The sequence below is a fragment of the Gossypium arboreum genome, chromosome 12 (genome assembly GCF_025698485.1).
Source record: "Gossypium arboreum isolate Shixiya-1 chromosome 12, ASM2569848v2, whole genome shotgun sequence".
In the NCBI taxonomy this organism is placed as follows: domain Eukaryota; kingdom Viridiplantae; phylum Streptophyta; class Magnoliopsida; order Malvales; family Malvaceae; genus Gossypium; species Gossypium arboreum.
In genome coordinates, this window is record NC_069081.1 from 2,884,840 (window position 1) to 2,904,263 (window position 19,424).

At 32.6% G+C, this 19,424-nt stretch overlaps 1 protein-coding gene across 1 annotated transcript; it reads right to left on the minus strand.

The window, feature by feature from the left end:
* Positions 1 to 263: 263 nt before the first annotated feature.
* On the minus strand, positions 264 to 1,894 carry LOC108479704 (zinc finger protein 4-like). Its single transcript, XM_017782443.2, has 2 exons — positions 1,635 to 1,894; positions 264 to 1,338 (listed from the first exon to the last, which is right to left on the minus strand). Exon 2 carries the CDS (start codon positions 1,331 to 1,333, stop codon positions 725 to 727), a length of 609 nt encoding a protein of 202 aa, XP_017637932.1. The 5' UTR covers positions 1,334 to 1,338; positions 1,635 to 1,894; the 3' UTR covers positions 264 to 724.
* Positions 1,895 to 19,424: the final 17,530 nt, after the last annotated feature.

The following is a 19,424-nucleotide window of genomic DNA, read 5'->3' on the forward strand; positions in this document are numbered from 1 at the left end:
ATCAAGCAAAGTTGATAAACTAGAAGGTGTGGTTTAGGTGAATATGTAATGTCTTTGATCCATGCAATCTCTAGTGGTTGCAGTCACCCTAAAACTATAGCAATCTGTAAAAATATTTAACCAAATTGTACCCTTTGTTATAGGGCAAATTTCCTTGCAGTCCCACAAAGATTACTCAATGATCTCGTTTGCATAAACATGTGAAAGATGGGTACGAGTTTTGAACGGGTAAATTTAGAAAAATATTAAATAAGTACAATCTGTTTAGTAAACATGTAAACAGTGTATTAAATATGAAATGATAACTTTAAACCAGCCCAACACGATACGTTCAATGTGTGGAATAGTGTGTATATCTCGGAATAAATGATCATTTGTGACAAACAAATGCCATTATTTTTAGTTTAGGAATTGATGGACTTCTTCGAAACTACAACTAGATTTCAAAGAGTTAGAAAGGATTCATGGAGAAACTAGAAATTAAGAACCAAAACGAAGAAACCCAAAAGCAATATCTAGGGATGGTCTTGATTCTTTCATTTTGAAGAAAAAAAAAGGAATAAAGAGACTAATAACTAAAATACCAATGCACAGTGAAAGGACATTCTTGGCGTTTCTTCTAGTTATTTTTAAGGCAGAAACAGAAACGTAGCACTGAGTCTCTAAAGTCGTCAGGCGAGTTAGTATCTGTGCTTTGATGTATGAACAAATCTCCAATCATTGATTAGAGTCGAAGATTCAAGTCAAGCTTTGTTGGGTCGGAGGATGGTGGTTTTGGTGACTGAGGATCCAATCGGAAGCTTCCTGGCCACATAAAATCCATTGCATCATCCACTGTAAACTGCATCCCTGACACTCCAAAACCTGTGTAAGTTTCGGTAAACCTTGCTACACTTGCAGCTCCATCTCTGCTGGGTTTATGCACTAGGGAATGAGGTCGAACACCAAGTGACCGAACCATATGATTACTACTACTATTACTAATCATTGGCAAAGCCATCATAGACGACGACGTCATCCTCTGGGAGCGGTATCTCCTGGCCGCACCCCTCTCCCTCTTGTGGGCGTTTTGGTGGCCACCCAAGGCTTGTGAACTGTAAAACTTCCTCATGCAGAAGTTACATGAGAAAACCCTGGTTGAAACTGGTGTTGATTGAGTGTCAGAATCTCCTGCTGTTGATACTGAATTCCCACCCAAGCTCAGGTTCAACCACTCTCCTGCTTTCCCTTCTTCAACTGCTTCATTGCTATCTCCATCAAATCTTAGCTCGCTTTGTTGTTTGATACATATAGTTTCAGGTTCAGCTGCTTCCTCTTCTCTTTGGAAAATCATATTTTCTGTGTAATTCAGAAAAAAAAGGGATGTTAAAGCAAGTGTTGAAAGGATTTACAAAGGTTTTCTTTTTTTTTAGTTTTTGGTATAAGTGGAAGTGTTGGATCAAACTTTGAGAAGAAATAAATGGTGGGATAGTAAGAGGGTTTGATGTCTGCCCCTGTTTTTTTATTCATCACATGTTATTACATGAATTCCACCCGAATTTAGTAATTTTAAGACACGACACAAGCAAGATATAAAAATATATATGAACATGATTAGGTTTATTTCATAGGAGTACTGCTTATGTCATACTTACTGTTGCCCCTTGTCAAGGCTTAGGATTCCCCACTTTCATCTTTCAGCTCCTTTATTGCTTCTTTCTTTGTCGAAATGGGAACAACTTTAGTTATATGATTCCTTTTGGAGTAAGAAAATTGAAATCCAAACAAGAGTTGCATTTATGGTCAAAACTTATCATAATCTTAAAAGAGTTCCCACAACCCCAGCTTTTATGTATATGGACCACTCAGGAAGCATAACAAAGAAATTTCCCATTTAATCATAGCTTTGCTTTAGTGATTAATTATCGGAGTTTGAAGCAATTAAGCATGAATTTACATACTAAAATGAAACTGCTCAAGCAGGTGATTCTCAGCTCTCATTTCACTAACCTTTTCCTTTAGCTGTTTCAATTACTATTCCAATAATTACCTTTTTTTCGCTTAATCAATATTGTAAACAATTAATTAAATTAATGATATTTAAATTCTAAATTGAGTATTTATATGATATCAGTTAAGTTTTGTTTTGATAAATCTAATTATGGTTATATTTAAAATACGTGAATAAATATATTTTTATAATAAATAAAATAGGAAATAGTATGTTAGTTAAATATAATGTGGATGGTATTTAAAGAAACGTATGATATTTGTTATTATAACTGTTGGCAATAGTACTGTAATAAAAAAAGACCTTCCATCCACCCATAATATAATTAACATGAGAAAAAGATGGGAGGAAAGCACTAAGAAAAGATGGAGTAGTAGTTCCTCTGTAGTGGTGATGGGCAAAGTGACGAGTGATTGAGAAGCTTTGTTGAATATAATATTAGAATAAGAAATGTAGATGGAGTGATGGGGTTGGTAGGTTTAGTTTGGATTGTAATAACCCCGTTTGGTTGATGGGGGGGAAGGGACCCAGAGAATGGGCAATAATTATAATGGTGGTAAAGCTAATTATTATAAGCAACAGGAGATAGGATAGGATGGTATTGGTAGCTATATATCTTAACCCAATTTTAATATGTTGTTTTTGTTGGACAACAATATCTATGCGGGTGTCTTCATGTTGGAGACTTCACTTCCTTGTCTTTTTCCTTTCCAATTTACACCTATGGAGTAGTCACCTATGTTTCTTTGGACCAAGTGTATTCACACTTGACACCCACTTCTAATTATTATTATTATTTATATAAGTAAATGATATCACTTTTTAGATTTGATATATCATTTGATTTGTTAAAGAGTGTATGTATGCATATTACCCATATATAATAAACCGACTTAAGAAAATTGTTTTTAAGTTTTAAAAAAATTAACAGTCCAAGTAAACCAAGCCCTATGAACATCTACTTGGCTCGCAATCCGTGAGCAACAAGTGGGTAGTAATCCCCAACAGAAGTATCTATCATAAGAGACAGGATTAATAAAAGGGTTGGATGCACAATCTTGTCGAATGAAGGATATCTGTTCTAGTCAATCACATGTGAGGGATAACTTGGCCCTCACACACTTCTACACAATCGGCAACCTTAGGGCAATTGAAGGCTTTAGAACAAATACTGAAGTATGTTTATCTTTAGAGAGATCCTCTCTTTAACCTTATCATTATTTTGCAAAAACCTTCTCTTAGCTTTCATTATATTCACTACTCTGACATAAGCATCAAAGACCGTCTTGAAGAACAAGCTTCAACACCCTCATAGCTTATTCTTTGTTCTGTAGTCTAAACATTTTTAGCTCAATTGCAACCTCCAACCTAACCACCTTTAAAGAAGACATTAACATTTGATGTCATCTATGGAAAATAATTAAAGAGCCATGGATCTCGCGTTGAAATTAACCCTCTTAGCATTATTGGAACATTTTCAAGTATTTATAGTGTTCCAATAACTATAAATGATTAGGTGTAATTAATCAAAAATTGAATCTTTTGGTTATTGGTCAATAGTTATATCACTTGATTTTTGAAAAAGAATTATAACTATTCAAACTATATGTCTTTTTTAAAATGTTATTATTTAGAAAAGACACCTATTGAAAGAGGTCTTTATGAAGAGACATGAAGATTTCTGTAAGTAGGAATGAGATTTCATTTGGAAATCAGATTAAGAAGTTCTAAAGTTCTTTCTATCCTTCCTCATTTTTTAATATTATTAGATTGTTTTATAAACAATTACTGTAGAAATTCTTTGTAAAAATTGAGCTTCTTATTATGAATTTCTTAGTGCTTAGTGGACTATTCTCGTCAGTGCAAAAGGCCAATAGTCATTGGCTTCATTATATCCTTGAGGTTAATTTGCTTGAAACTTTTTTTCACACCGAATATAGGTGGGGGCAAATATAACCTTAAATATAATGACTTGATACACGCCTTAGGGCCTTGTCCTATTTTTTTATTTTCTATTTGAGTTTCATTCGTGTGTTTGAGATTTTCCTCACCGAAAACTTGTACTAACAATTTTAAGGTTATATTTCATGATGACTACTACAACACATGAAGGTGGAACACTAAAGGAGTTGGCTTCCAACTTTGTCAAACTTGATCGGTTTGATGGTGACAATTTCTGATGATGGTAGGAAAAAATGCACTTCTTATTATCAACTTTGAAGATTACCTATGTTTTGGATACTTCAAGACCAGAAGAGAATGAAAACGAATCTGTTGTTGCAACCCAAGAAAGGTAGAAATGGGAAAATGTTGATTACATGTGCATAGGCCACATATTGAATGGCTTATCTGATGGTTTGTTCGACACCTACTAGAACGAGGTCACCGCTAAGGAATTATGGGACAAATTGGAAATAAGATACATGACCGAAGATGCTACAAGTAAGAAATTCCTTGTTAGTTGTTTCAATAATTATCAAATCATTAATGGCCGTTCTGTTATGGAACAATTTCATGATATTGAAAAAATGTTGAATCAATTTAAGCAATATGATATGAAAATATATGAAATGATTATTGTTTCCTCCATATAGACAAACTTCTTCCATCTTAGAAAGACTTTAAAAGAAGTCTATAACATAAGAAAGAGGAAATATCTTTTGAGGCTTTGGTAAATCATCTTCATATTGAAGAAGAATATCAAAAGAAAGATCAGAACTTAGATTCTGAAAATGCCAAAGTGCATGTTACGGAGGAAGTATAGACTACTAAGCCATTCAAGAGAAAGTTCAAACAGACTAATAGAGTAACTAAGTTTAAAAAGAAACAAAAGGGCTCATGTTATCATTGTGGTAAGGCAGGACATTTCAAGAATGAATGTCAATTTTTAAAAAAGAAATCATCTTCTAAGGCTAATAATAACGAAAAGTTCATTGTAATGCTATCTGAAATTAATATGACATAAGATGATAATGCATGGTGGATTGATGTTGGAGCAACCAAACATGCGTGCAAAGAAAAAAACCTGTTCACAAATTCTACACAATGTGTAAATGGCAATGTCTTGTATATGGAAATTCTTCCACCGCGACAATCAAAGGCAAAGGACTTGTTGAACTACAATTCACTTCTAGAAAGGTTTTAATCTTGAATGATGTATATTGTGTACCAAAAGTTAGAAGAATTTAGTATTTGGAAGTCTGTTAAATAAGTTTGGTTCAAACTTATTTTTGAGGTAGATAAGTTTATTCTATCTAAGGGAGAGATTTTTGTAGGGAAATGATATATGTATAAAATCAAGTTCAAACTCAATATTATTAATAAGAATAAAAATACTCTTTCCTTATATGGTTGAATTTTCTTTATGGCATTATAGAACTCAATATTATTAATAAGAATAAAAATACTCTCTCTGTTTATATGGTTGAATCTTCTTTATGGCATTATAGATTAGGTCATTTGAATTATAGAAAATTGAATGACATGCATAAGTTAGATTTAATTCTTTTTATTATTAATAATATTGAAAAATGTAATACATGTATGTTGACTAAAATTACAAGAAACCCTTTTCCTAAGGTTAAAAGGAAAACAAAGTTGTTTTATTTGATACATAGTGGTTTATGTGACATGCATAATACTCCTACATTAGGTGGAAAAATATTTTGTTACTTTGATTGATGATTGTTCTAGATATTGCTACATATATTTATTGCATTCAAAAGATAAAGTGCTTGATAAATTTAAAACTTATAAATTTGAAGTTGAAATTCAGTGTGAATCATTCATCAAGTGCTTAAGATCAGATAGAGGTGGGGAATACTATAATTCAAGTTATTTTGAATCCACTAGGGTTGTCCATTAAGTTTTAGCCCCTACACACCACAACAAAATGGTATAGTTGAAAGAAAAAATAGATTCTTGATTGAAATAGTAAATTGTTATCATATTCAAGTCTTGGACAAGGTTTTGAGGAGAAGTTGTTCTAATGGTTTGTCATATATTGAATAGAGTTCCTAATAAGGAAACTAAAATAACCCCCTATGAAGAATGGAAGAAAATGTAACCAAACCGTAATTATTTGAAGGTTTGGGGCTGTAGAACTATTGTTAAAGTTACAACACCAAAACGTAAAAAGTTAGGTGAAAGAGGAATTGAATACATATTTATAGGATATGCACATAATAGTAAGGCATATAGGTTTATGGTAATTGAACCAAATGATTCAATTTCAATTAATGCTATTATTGAATCAAGAGATGCTATTTTTGATGAAAATATATTTAATTCTATTTCAAGACAATTACAACCACAACAATTGATTCATTCTTCAAATGAGAACGAGATTTCATTGGAACAAATTGATAATAATGATAAATCTTATCAAGAGTTAAGAAGAAGTAAAAGGATTAAAAAGGTCAAAGATTTTGGACCAGATTTCATTATGTTCCTTGTAGAAGGAAAATGTGAAAGTATATGCAATAAGATACCTTATTGTTATAATACAAAATCTGGTCCTATTACATTTGAAGAGGTAATGAAATCTCAAGACTCTACTTTTTGGAAAGAAGCAATAAATGATGAGATGGATTCAATAATGGGAAATCAAACTTGGATCTTAGTTGATCTTCCATTAGGTTCCAAACCAATAGGTTGTAAATGAATTTTTAAAAAGAAAATGAAGGTCGATAGAACCATTGATAAATTTAAAGTAAGGCTGGTAGCCAAAAATTGTACACAAAAACAATGTATTGGCCGGTTTCTCTGAGTTAGCCGACTTCCCCTTTTGGTTTGGATTGAGTCGAGGACTACCAGTTAAAAGGCGTCAATTTCATACTTTAACAAGTTTACTTGCCCCTCATTCCCCTGAACCTAAGTTGAGATGAGCTAATTCACTTCTTAATTATCTGCTTTCCTGAAGCAAGGAACAAAAAGCAGGGGAAGCAACTGACCTCAAAGAATGACTTTTAGAGATTACTTTGGTACCTATGCTCTAGTAGCAAGAATTGCTACGATTAGACTCTTAATATCACTTACCTTAATGTATAATTTGGTTGTTCATCAAGTGGATATTAAAACTACATTTTTAAATGGTGAATTGGAAGAGGAAGTGTACATGAAACAACCAGAAGGATTTGCTATTCTAGGAAAAGAGCATAAGGTATGTAAGCTTGTTAAATCTCTATATGGATTTAAACAAGCACTAAATCAATGACACCAAAAGTTTGACAAGGTTGTTTTAACTAATGGCCATAAAATAAATGAATCCGATAAGTGCATATATAACAAATTTGAAAATGGAAAATGTGTCATAATTTGCTTATATGTAGATGACATGCTCATTTTTTGCATGAATTTGGAACAAATAGAAAACATAAAGAAATTCTTATCAAACAAATTTGCTACGAAGGATATGAGTGTAGAAGATGTTATTCTTGGGATTAAAATAAACTGAGAGGAAAGTACTATAGCTTTATCACAATCACATTAAATTGAAAAGATCCTTAAAAAGTTTGATCTTTTCAATTGTATACCAGCATCTACACCCATGGATTCTCAAATAAAATTAGAATTTAATGCTGGTAGGAAAATTGATTAATTGAAATATGCAAGTTTAATTGGTTGTCTTATATACATAATGACTTGTACAATACCAAATATTACATATGTTGTTGGGAAATTGAGTAGGTACTCAAGTAAACCAAGTAGTTTGCATTGGCAAGCTTTGAATAGAGTACTTAGATACTTCAAGAACTATTAATTATAGATTGTGTCACAATGGATATCCTTCAATTTTAGAAGGGTATTCGGGTGCTAGTTGAATTACAAGTTTGGAAGACCATGCATCTACTAGTGAATGGATATTTATTCTTGGTAGATGAGCCATTTCTTGGGGTTCCAAGAAACAAACATGTGTTACTAATTCCACCATGGCAGCAGAATTTATTACATTAGTTACTGTATCTAAAGAAGCAGAATGGTTAAGAAATTTGCTTTATGATGTACCTCTATAACCTAAGCCAATTTCACCTATTTCTATCCGTTGTGATAGTGAGGCTACTTTAGAAAAGGCATATAGCCAAGTATATATTGGAAAGTCTAGACAAATTAGATTAAGACATAACTATGTCTGACAATTAATCTCTAATGGAGTGATCACTATTAATCATGTGAGGTCAAGCGAAAATTTGGCTAATCCTTGGACAAAAAGTCGTGCTAGAGATATAGTTAACAAGACCTCAAAAGGTATGAGACTTAAGCCCATTAATTAGAGTCACCCAGGATGGAAAATCGACTCAACGCTTGGTATAACATCAAGTCTTGAGTTCAGTGAGACAAAGTATATCACTAGTATGTGATTGTTAGCACTATAAATAAATCCATGCTAAGATTAAAGTGCTAGGTACCTATAATGATAGGGGAAGGATGAGTAATGTACTCTTAATAGACCCATAACATAAATATGTTAGAGTGTTATAATTATGAGAACACTCTTGATGGTATATACCTATATGAGTGGAAATGTGGTTGCTTCTCGGAGCTCAAAAGGCTTGGCTCTGACAACATTTATGAAAAGAGCACACATACACTGTAACAACCCCTTTTTAGTTAAATCAGAATAGTGGTTTTGGGACCACAAATCTAAAGTCAAAATAATTATATTATTATTATTTTAATGTCTACAGCATGATAATATGTTTTTGTGAAAGTTTCGTTAAGAAATTTTATCGCTTTTATTAGTCAATTTGATAAAAAAAAGATTAAATCGCGTAAAGCGTAAAACTTGAGTTCTATCTAAATGTGTTAAAAAGCTATAGAACCTTAAAGTTAAGGTTCTTAAGTGGTAATTGGGCCATTTATATGGTAGTGGAAATTTATGAGATTGGTATTTTTGAAATTAGTGTGATTAATTAATGTTATATTAGTAAATTAGTATTTTAACTTAAAATAAATAAAACAAAACAAATACATTACCTATTATCATCTTCTCCACCGAATTTACGATAACAAGGAAGCCATTTCTTCTCTTTTTCATTTGGCCAAGGCATTTATGCTCAATTAGGTATGGTTTTTGTCCCGTTTTTAATGATTTCTACGTTTTTGAGATTGTTGCAGCTAGGTCTAGCTAGCCTAGGGACTATTTTGAAAATTTTTTAAAGATTTTAGTTGTAGCGATTGATGAATATATGAGTATTTTGATGTTTAATGATAGATTATGAATGGTTGTTGATAGATAAACAAGTTCTGTTAAGTGATTTTTAGTGAAAATGTAAATTAGGGATTAAATTGTGAAACGTAAAAAATTTGTGGTTAAAATATGAAATAAATAAAAAATATGGGCTGATAGGGACTTAATTGAAAATTTTATAGCATGGGTTGTGGTTAAATTGCATGAATTTGTGTTTTAATGTAATAAGAACTAAATTGTAAAAGATGTAAAACATTAGGAACAATTGAGTAAAAATGCCTTAAAGTGAATTTTGGACTAAATTGAATAGGGAGATGATTAAATAAGTTAATTTTGATTATATTTAGATCAAGAAAGGCGAAATACGAGCTTAGATCGAGGAAAGAACAAAGTTATGGAATAGTTGACTTGTTTCGCCGTTTTAGCATCCGAGGTAAGTTCGTATGTAATAAGTTTCATCGTGAATATATTTTAAATACTTTAGTTTTTGCATAAAATGTGAATATGATATTACGGACATATTCGACAATGATTCGAAGATGATTCGACATTAGAAATCCCGGTTGTACCTTAAGAATAAATGAGGATAAGAAAGACGTGTCATTAAGAGCTTCATTGATTTGGCTTCGGGCCATGATACTAGCACTTCGGGTGCGAGCTTCATTGATTTGGCTTCGAGCCATGATATTAGCACTTCGGGTGTGAGCTTTATTGATTTGGCTTCGGGCCATGATATTGGCACCTAGGGTGCGAGACTTTCGAGTATCCAACTTTTATTCTGAATGGTTCAGCGGGTAAATTGAAGATGTGGAATGGTGAGAAATAGATACATTTCGATACAGGTATGTTCGGAAATATATATGAACAATGAATCAATGGAAGTTGTAAGTTTATGATCAAGTATGTGATCAAGTTCATGTTAGCTTGAGATTATTGCATTGTTGCATATTATGCCATTTAAATTGAATTGATAAATGAATAGTGATATTTGCTTATTATTGTCATACGAGATTACTAAGCTATAAAGCTTACTTTATTTATTTTACTATGATTTTAGTGATTTGAAAGCTAGCTCAGATTCGGGGATTGTCGGAGAAATCGTCACACTATCCCACTATCACTTTGGTACCTTTTGGGTTTATGTTTTGAGTATATGACATGTATAGGGACTTTAGCTATTTTGGTATATTTGGTAATATGTTGTGCCATTTGAAATGGCTTGTAAATGCTTATGTTTTAGTTTGTATATATAGCCATGAGAGTTGGGTTAATTTGGTTGGATTGATTATGTGTATCAATGTATGTATATGACTTATGTTATGAATTTGAGGTTGATTTTATGATGTTTATTGATAGTAAATGTTGTGGTTGTCAAATGATAGGAAATTATAGAAGAAATATGCTTGTGAAATTGAGCATAATGATACATGTTTAGAAATGTTTATCTAGTTGAATGGTATAAGTGAAGTTTGGTATGAATTTGATGGTTTATTATGGTATTGATATGTTTTGTAATGGTTGGTGTTGGAAATGGTATGAAATATGTTTAAGATAAGTTGATTGAATGTCTATATATGCTATGTTTTGGTGCCAATTGGGTTGTTGTAAGTGTGAATAAGACAGGGTGGCGAAATGGCTTGGTAAATAGTCTATTTTTGTCCATACGGGCAGAGACACGAGTGTGTGTGTCAACTATGTGTGATACATGGTCATGTGCATGGCCGTGTGTCCCCTGGTATTGAAATTAAAAATCAAGTCAGTATGCTCCACACTGCCTAGCACACGGGTGTGTGATTGGCTGTGTGGCCTAAGTTAGTATACCCTACAGGTTTGGCACGGTCTAGCACACAACTTGGTACACGGACGTTTATGGCCATTTTTAGGACATATGGGTTAGCCGCATGGGCGTGTTCGGCCGTGTGACCTAAGTCAGAGAGTTACACGGGGTTAGACATGGGCTGGGACACGGTCATGTGCTCCTATTTTGAATGTCCACATGGCCTGTGACACGGCCTTGTCTTTGGCCATGTGTCGGGCCATACGAGCCTGTTTCCCCTATTTTGTGCACAAATTTTCTAAGTGTTTGAAAAGTTTCTAATGTTATCGGTTTAGTCCCGAACCACCCCATATGGTTGCTTTGGGCCACATAGGCTTGTATTAGGGACAATGTGATTGAATTTGAATGATGATTGCTTGATAATTAAAAATATATATGAAATGAATGTTTAAATGTTTTTATAGTCCAGTAATGCTCTGTAACCCTATTCCGCGTTGAATACGGGTGAGGGGTGTTACATACACATGGCCATAATAATGTCCCTAGATACTATGTATTGCTCAATGTTGAAATCATTGTGTGAGATGTGTTTAGTTAATCAAATGGAATAGCTGGGTCAAAGCTTAGTCTATCATGCATTTCTGATTAACTTTAACATGTTTTCACTAAGTGAAGGTTCAATCGTAAGGCACCTTCATTTATGCAAATTGATTTCCAAAAATATCAAAATCTAAAATATTTTGAAAGTGGGAGGAGATTGTTGGAACATTTTCAAATATTTATAGTGTTCCAATACCTATAAATGAATGAGTGTAATTAATAAAAAGTTAAATCTTTTGGTCATTGGTCAAGAGTTATATCATTTGATTTTTGAAAAGAATTATAACTATTCAAACTATATTACTTGAATAGTTATAATATTAGATGAATAATCATATGTCTTTTTAAAGATTTTATTATTTAGAAAAGACATCTATTGAAAGATGTCTCTATGAAGAGACATAAAAATTTCTATAAATAGGAATGAGATTTCATTTGGAAATCACACCAAGAAGTTCTGAAGTTCTTTTTATCCTTCCTTGTTTTCTAATGTTATTAGATTGTTCTATAAAGAATTATTGAAGAAATTCTTTGTAGAAATTGAGTTTCTTGTTATGAATTTCTTGGTGCTTAGTGGACTATTCTCGTCAGTGCAAAATGCAAATAGTCATTGACTTTATTGTATCCTTGAGGTTAATTTGCTTGAAACTCTTTTGCACACGGAATATAGGTGGGGGCGAATATAACATTAAAGATAGTGGCTTGATACACGCCTGAGAGCCTTGTCCTATTTCTTCATTTTCTGTTAGAGTTTTATTCATGTGTTCAAGATTTTCCTCACCGGAGATTTGTACTAACAAGCACTAAAGATAACTCCTAACACTAAGGCTAACCTTACTACTGGTGTTGGCAGTGCCAATGTCACCAAGTTTGATCATACAAACCTTACACCAACAAACCCTTAACACACTTCAAGCTCTAACTTGAATGCTCTTAACTTACCAACCTCCCATTGGATTTATGATTACGGAAAATAGGGAAAGTGGTAGTAGTGGAATTAAAGAAAACACACATGGTAGCATCAAATCGTGATGTTTGATATTCTAATTACCTAGGTCCTTTTTTGATCAATACCATAAGTAATTTAGAGTTGGTGTCAAATTTCACTAGGAAAGTCTTTGGACATTTTAATCTATAAGATTTGATCTATGTACGATCCAAAATTTCAACCAAACAATCTTCTTTTCTATTCTTGAAATCTTGAATGCTTAAAGAGTGAGCGCCAAATCTAAAATCACGAAAATAGAATTACTGAGTATACCACAAACAAACTCTTTTTCAATTTTCCCTTTGGCTAACTAAATTTTGTTAGAAAATTTTAACAAGATTTTTTCTTTAAAAGTATTTCTCTATCGGTAAAATGGCTCGCCAACCAATATATTTATTTATAGAAATAATATTTCTTTATTCTAGCCAACCAATATGTTCCTTTATAAATAGAGTAATTCAAAGAGCATTAGTTAACTTAGGATTTTCCAAATAAATAAATAAAAATTTCTTTTTACCACATAACTCAAAGGGCAATAGCTTGGGTTAAAAATACCCTAGTGTGCTACACCTATTTATATCCCTTATGCTTGGGCCTTTTGTGTCTTATGACATCTACTCTTGATCTGGATCAACTGCCAAACTCAAACATGTATTAGGATCACAAAGTAATTTTAATAATTAAATTAATATTAATTTATTTAATTAAATAATTTACACAATCTAATTATAATATCGTTAAAGTCATAATAATTTTATCGTATTAGAAAAAATATGTATATATCTAATTATATTTTTGAACTTAATTAACAATAATAATATTATAATTTAATTTCAATTTGAACTACATCATTTATTAATACAATTAAATAATAATCCAAAACAATCTATTTATTTGAATCTAAATGTATCCATTTGTTCATAATTTAACAAGCATTCTATTCAAAGTTATAGTGAGCTAGTGGAGAGGTTGATTTGACATATATAACATAAGTTATAATAACATGTAATTAACCTTCAACTTTTCGTCAATTAATTATATCATTACTAGTATTAGAGTCAAACCACTAAAAGTACCACAATTGAACTCCCAATTATATACCATTATGGAAGCTATATTTGAAAACCTTAGTCCAATAATATTATCATGTGTATAACCCTTATAGGATTTTCGTGATCCCTTAAGGTTATATCCATTCACCTAGTTTGATCGCTTTTATCTTAAGGTTCCATTATATCTTTAATAATATAAATGATGTTCACTTATACAAATGAATGATTAAATCATTTCCTACTCAAATCACCTACGACTATGTTCTAATTTCATAAACCATATAATGCCTTTAAGAAGATAATTTTAACTCTTTATACAAGCTATGATTCCATTATGTATCAATAAAGCTACATCATGTATAAGTTAAATACATGTAGTCATTTACTTAGAATTAAGTTAAAAAAAAAGATGAATGTCACAAGTGAATTAAGCTTTAAATAAAATTATTAATTCATCTTAGGTCTAGTCGAACATGTTGTCAGTCTAAACTGACATCTTTGTCTCTACTTGGGGGTTAATCCTACTTTGATATCCAAGAAAGTATATCTCTTTATGGGACTTTAGATAATATAATAGTCATTACATGATTCACTTGTTTATTATGATTCCATAAGCTATGGACTATACTTTTAGATTGACAATCAACAAAAGTTCTATTTTGTATCCAAAACAAGTTTTGTGATGCAACTTCTAATTATTTTAACTTAGGTAATCAATGAGTCAATATTTACTTACAAATGCAAAACCATTGAAGATAAGCATACATAGAATAAGGAATAATCATGCGAATTACTTTTATTGACAACTTTAAATTGCAATAAATTATGGCGAAACTAGTACACTAAGCGCACAAATCCTAACACCTCCACTAACCCAATTTACTAGCCTCCATTAAACTTAGCTCATTTAGCTGTTTGGCAATGACATCTACCTCCATAGGATTTTAAGTTCATACTTGCTTATTATTACAATCTCTAAACTCTATTATATTTTAAACTTTATAGATATTTGTTGGGAAATGTGCCTATATTATAGTAAACATGTAATTGTTTTTGATACGTTGCGAAACTAACTAAAAATTTAACTAACGTAAATGCACTTATCAATTAATAGTATAGCTATAGTAAGCAAATATACCGTTCCCACGAATACTAAAAGTACTAGTAATTACTGTGACATCCCTAAAGTGACCCTAGTCGGAAAGCGGTTTCGGGACCGCTAAACCGAATCACTAAATTATTTGAGTATGATAGTTCTTGTCTAAATATGTGAAAATGCATGTGTGAATTTTTTAATTCTTTGATTTAGTTAATTTGAAGGTGAATTGAAAGAAAAAGGACTCATGTGAAAGGATTTAATTATATGTGGCTAATTTTAAGAGGTTAATAAAGGAATGAAGTAAAATAAATGGAGTTGCATGTCAAATAACCCATTTGACAAGGTTAGTGGCCGCCATGACAAAATTATGGGCAAGGAACATGTTTCCAACATGTTATGCTAGTGGTGTATGTAGGAAGCCATAAAATAATAGCTAGCATTAAAGAAATGAACAAAAAATGAGCATGGATGCCCCCCATTGTGCCGTAACTAGAGAGAAAAACAAAAAAAAAAAGAAGAAAAATGCTCATTCTATTCTCCATTGCCGTGGCTTGAAGGAGGAAGAAGAAGGAATTCTTTTGTGCATGATTTGGCTTGGTTGATGCTTAGGAAGAGGTAAGCACTTTGAAACCCTTGGAAATTTAGATGTAAATGAGGTGATTAGTTCAAGTTCTATTCATTCCATGGATTAAATTTGGTTGTTTGGAGGTTTGGTATTTGGCCAAGTAGTTGAAGCTCTTGGTACATATATTTTCATGAAAGTTGAAATTGGTTTGTTCATAAGGGAGGGTGCGAATGTGGCCAATGAAAGGCCTTGATGAACTATATATGTGGCTTGGGTTTATGATATTCGGTTAAGGGATATTGTGCTAGCAAGGTTGGTTTTATATATACATGTAAGTTACTTTGTATATGATGTTTAGAAAAAAAAATAGTGAAGGGCAAAGTTAATGATGTTGGATAAATTTTAGTAGAGTTGTGCTTAGGCATTCGGTCATTGATGAGCATTGTGGTAACCTAGTTGTAGTTGCAACTCCTAATTTTGAGATGGAATTTGTACACATACGTTAAGTAAATGGTTAGGGCGAATGGGGACTATGTGTTTGAAAGAATAAAATCGATACTATAATTGATAGTATAAGTATTCGCCATTCAATCAAGGGTATAGGTGATGTTAGATCAATTTTAGCACATTCGCTATTTAGGTATACCCAATCATGATATTGCCTTTGATTGTATAAAATCAACTAAAATGGGTGGTTAGTGAGGGTGGCTATTTAATATACGAATATGTATATGTGTATGTGTGATTGGATTATTGATAGAATAGTAAATTGCATAAGGCTATTGGCGAATAGCCAAGAACATAAGGTAGCAAGATAAAAATTTTACCATGTCGTTCGTATGTTATATGATCATTAGAATGTGGATACCAACATATGTACCAAAGCGATTGAATGAGTTAATTTGTTTGTTTAAGCTCAAGATCCTAAAGGAGAGGCGTCCAACAAGGGAAATCGAAGGTCAACGAGTAGCCGACTTAGAATTATTTGCCCAACACAAGGTAAGTCATTAAGCACATATGTTTGATATTGCTTAAATGATTGTAAAATCTATGCAATTGTGTTTAATGGGATGCTATATATATATATAAATGAAATTGTATGTGTATGGAGTGATGACAATTGTTGAATGTAAAAGAAATAGTGAAATGTGTAGAAAGTTTGCTTTCGGCACTAAGTGTCTTGGCAATACGTGTATGCGGTGATTTAGATTGGCACTAAGTGTGCGTGCTGGAAATATATGGCACTAAGTGTGCGTGCTGGAAATATATGGCACTAAGTGTGCATGCTGGAAATATATGGCACTAAGTGTGCGAGCTCAAGGGTATGGCACTATGTGTGCGGGCTTAAATCGCATGGCACTAAGTGTGCGAAATCGAGTATTAAGCACCGTGTGCGTACTCTATATATATATATAAATATCTCCGATCGAACAATTATATGGAGGGTGTGTCTCCATCGAGTTGAGTATGGACAGCGGATCGGTAAGTACCTTGAGCTCATGACGAATAGGTAATATGTTCATGCTCGGGGTTGAGCTTGGTAAGCTTTAAATCTATGTGATGATTGCAATTGTATGATTGTGGTGAAAATGAGTTGGTGTGTAAAATGCCTCAAATATCTTATTGTATAGAATATGAAATGTGGATGTATGACTTGGTATGAGATTGAACCGAAGGTCCAAGGAACTATGATATAGTTCGATATGGATGGAGTACTTAGCCTCGTTCATTATTTCATGTTGTAATAATTTTGTTAATGGATGGTTGTGGAATGCTTATGGCTTCTGAGTTATAAACTCACTCGGTGTTTTCTTGTCACCCATTTTAGGTCTCTTGGACTCGTCTCTTGTGTACTCGGAACCGTCGTCAAGTCATCACACCGGCGAACAATCTTTTGGTATTGTCTCCTTAGTCGATCTAGGAGAACATTTGGCATGTATAGGCTATTTTGTTTTGTTGAATTTTGGGTTGTAAACTTTAAGCCATGCGAAAATGGCCTATGTGGTCGGTTGAGTGTGATTCTAAAACCTATAGTCACAAGTCTTAGAAACCTTAATTTTGATAAGGTGGCCATAGCTTGTATTATGTATGATGAATTATAGTTGGCCATGGAAGAATTATGAAATAGTCATTGTTTGCTTTAGTAACAGATGCTGCCAGCAGCAGTGAGGTGAGATTGAAAAATCACTAAAAATAGTAGAAGTAGAATTAAATAGTGAATAAATTATTAAATTGAACCTTGATGAATCTACTTTCATATGGAAGAAACGAAACAGTCATATGAGTCAGATTTTAAGAGATATTCAGGTTTTCGTGAAACAGGGCCAGAACGGTTTCTGGATCCCCTGCTCCGACTTTGAAAATTTACCATAAATTATCCAGAAATAATTAGAAGTCATGCCTTATATGCATAGATTCCCCTTTGAGTCTAGTTTCATTAGAAACAAACGTTATGAGCATTGGAGCTCTGTACGAGATTATATCCAGGTTGTAATGCGCAAAGGTCAGTGTAGTCGAACCCTGAAACAGGGGTGACTTTAACTAATAAACTGTACCAATTGACCCGACCAAAAATTCTAGAAAAAAATGTGTAGATGGAATTATGAGTCTAGTTTCAGGGAAAATTTACATAACTGGTTTTCGAGTTCGAGAACTTGAGATATGATTTTTAAGGTAACAGTGACGCAGTTAGCTAGCCTGCCTGGAACAGAAATTCATAATTTCCAAGAGAGAAATAAGGGAAGTAAGCCCGGTAACACCTCGTGGTCAAATCCGGTGACGGTCACGGGTTTGGGGTGTTACAATTACCGTCTTTCTATTATTTAACTGAATAATTCGAGTGATTGGTTAAAATTAAAATTAACAAACTAACGAACACAACAAAGAATAAATCACAAAAATAACCAAGTAACAACCAATAAGCGAAACAATACCCAGGAAAGAATTCACCTAGATTTCATCTGTCACTTTCAATCTAAATTGCGCAATTTCTTTACTCAACACCTTGATCTGTAAAAATCCCTAAATTATACTAATATGTCTTTTGAGCATAAGAGCAACTGACTCTAGGTTGATTAATTAAAATTTCTTTCTAATTAAAACCCTTATTATTGCATTAGCTCGTGCTATGAATTCCCCTATTAGATTTGACTCTAATCTGGTAGATTTATGTCGCCCTATTTCTAAGATTGTATGCAACTCCATTCAACTACACAAGATCTACTCTTAAACAGGGTCTATTCAACCACTGATTTAAGCACATCAAATATGAATTAATAATCTAGAAATATCAAACCAAGAATTAAACACATGTAACTGAGAACAAAAGACTAAGTATTTATTGCATAAAATAAAAATCAAACGGTAAAATCTATCACAGGGTTCATCTCCCCTAGGTATTTAGAAAATTGGTTTGTGCTTGAAAATAAAAACATCAAAGACACAATATAATCGAAAGAAATAAAGAAACTCATGATAACTTCATAAGAAATCAAATGGGAATCTTCAATCTTGACGAAAATCTGCTTCAATAGTGTTTTTCTAGTTGTTTTCTTGAGTATTCTCTATCGGCTCCTTCCTATCTTTTTACTTTAGTCATATATATGTCTTAGAATGCCCGAAATACCTAAAAATCGTGATTTTCCACTGTTTGATGCACAATTCTGCAAAATCAATACGTCTTACCACATGCCTGTGTGGGTCACACAACCACGTGGTTTGGTTGTGTGGATTGGTTTAGCCCATGTTGCTCTTACAGCTTGCTCTAACGCTCTGATTTTCGCTCCTTTTGCTCCCAAATGCTCTATTAAGCATTAAAACATGAATTTAAAAGATTAAGAGCATAAAATTCACAATTAACATCAGATAATCACCCAAAAATTTATTAAGAATGAAGTTAAAATATGTTACTTTTAGCACTTATCAGTTTTCTATGTATTTAAACGATGAATAAATAAATAAATTTAATTTTACATTTCACTATTACATCTTTTGTGTTTCTTTCTTTCGTGTTTTGCATGCATGGAAAAATTGTGACAAGAAAATATTATCTCGATGATTGTCTAAGTTTAAACTGAAGATAAGTGACACTATAAGAACGTTTATATTGCGAGAAAAACAACTTACTTCAGTAGTGTAAAAATAGAATGTTGATAATGACAATAT

Excerpts from the sequence above, each read along its gene's own strand:
- LOC108479704 (XM_017782443.2), bottom strand. The coding sequence starts at position 1,333 with ATGATTTTCCAAAGAGAAGAGGAAGCAGCTGAACCTGAAACTATATGT.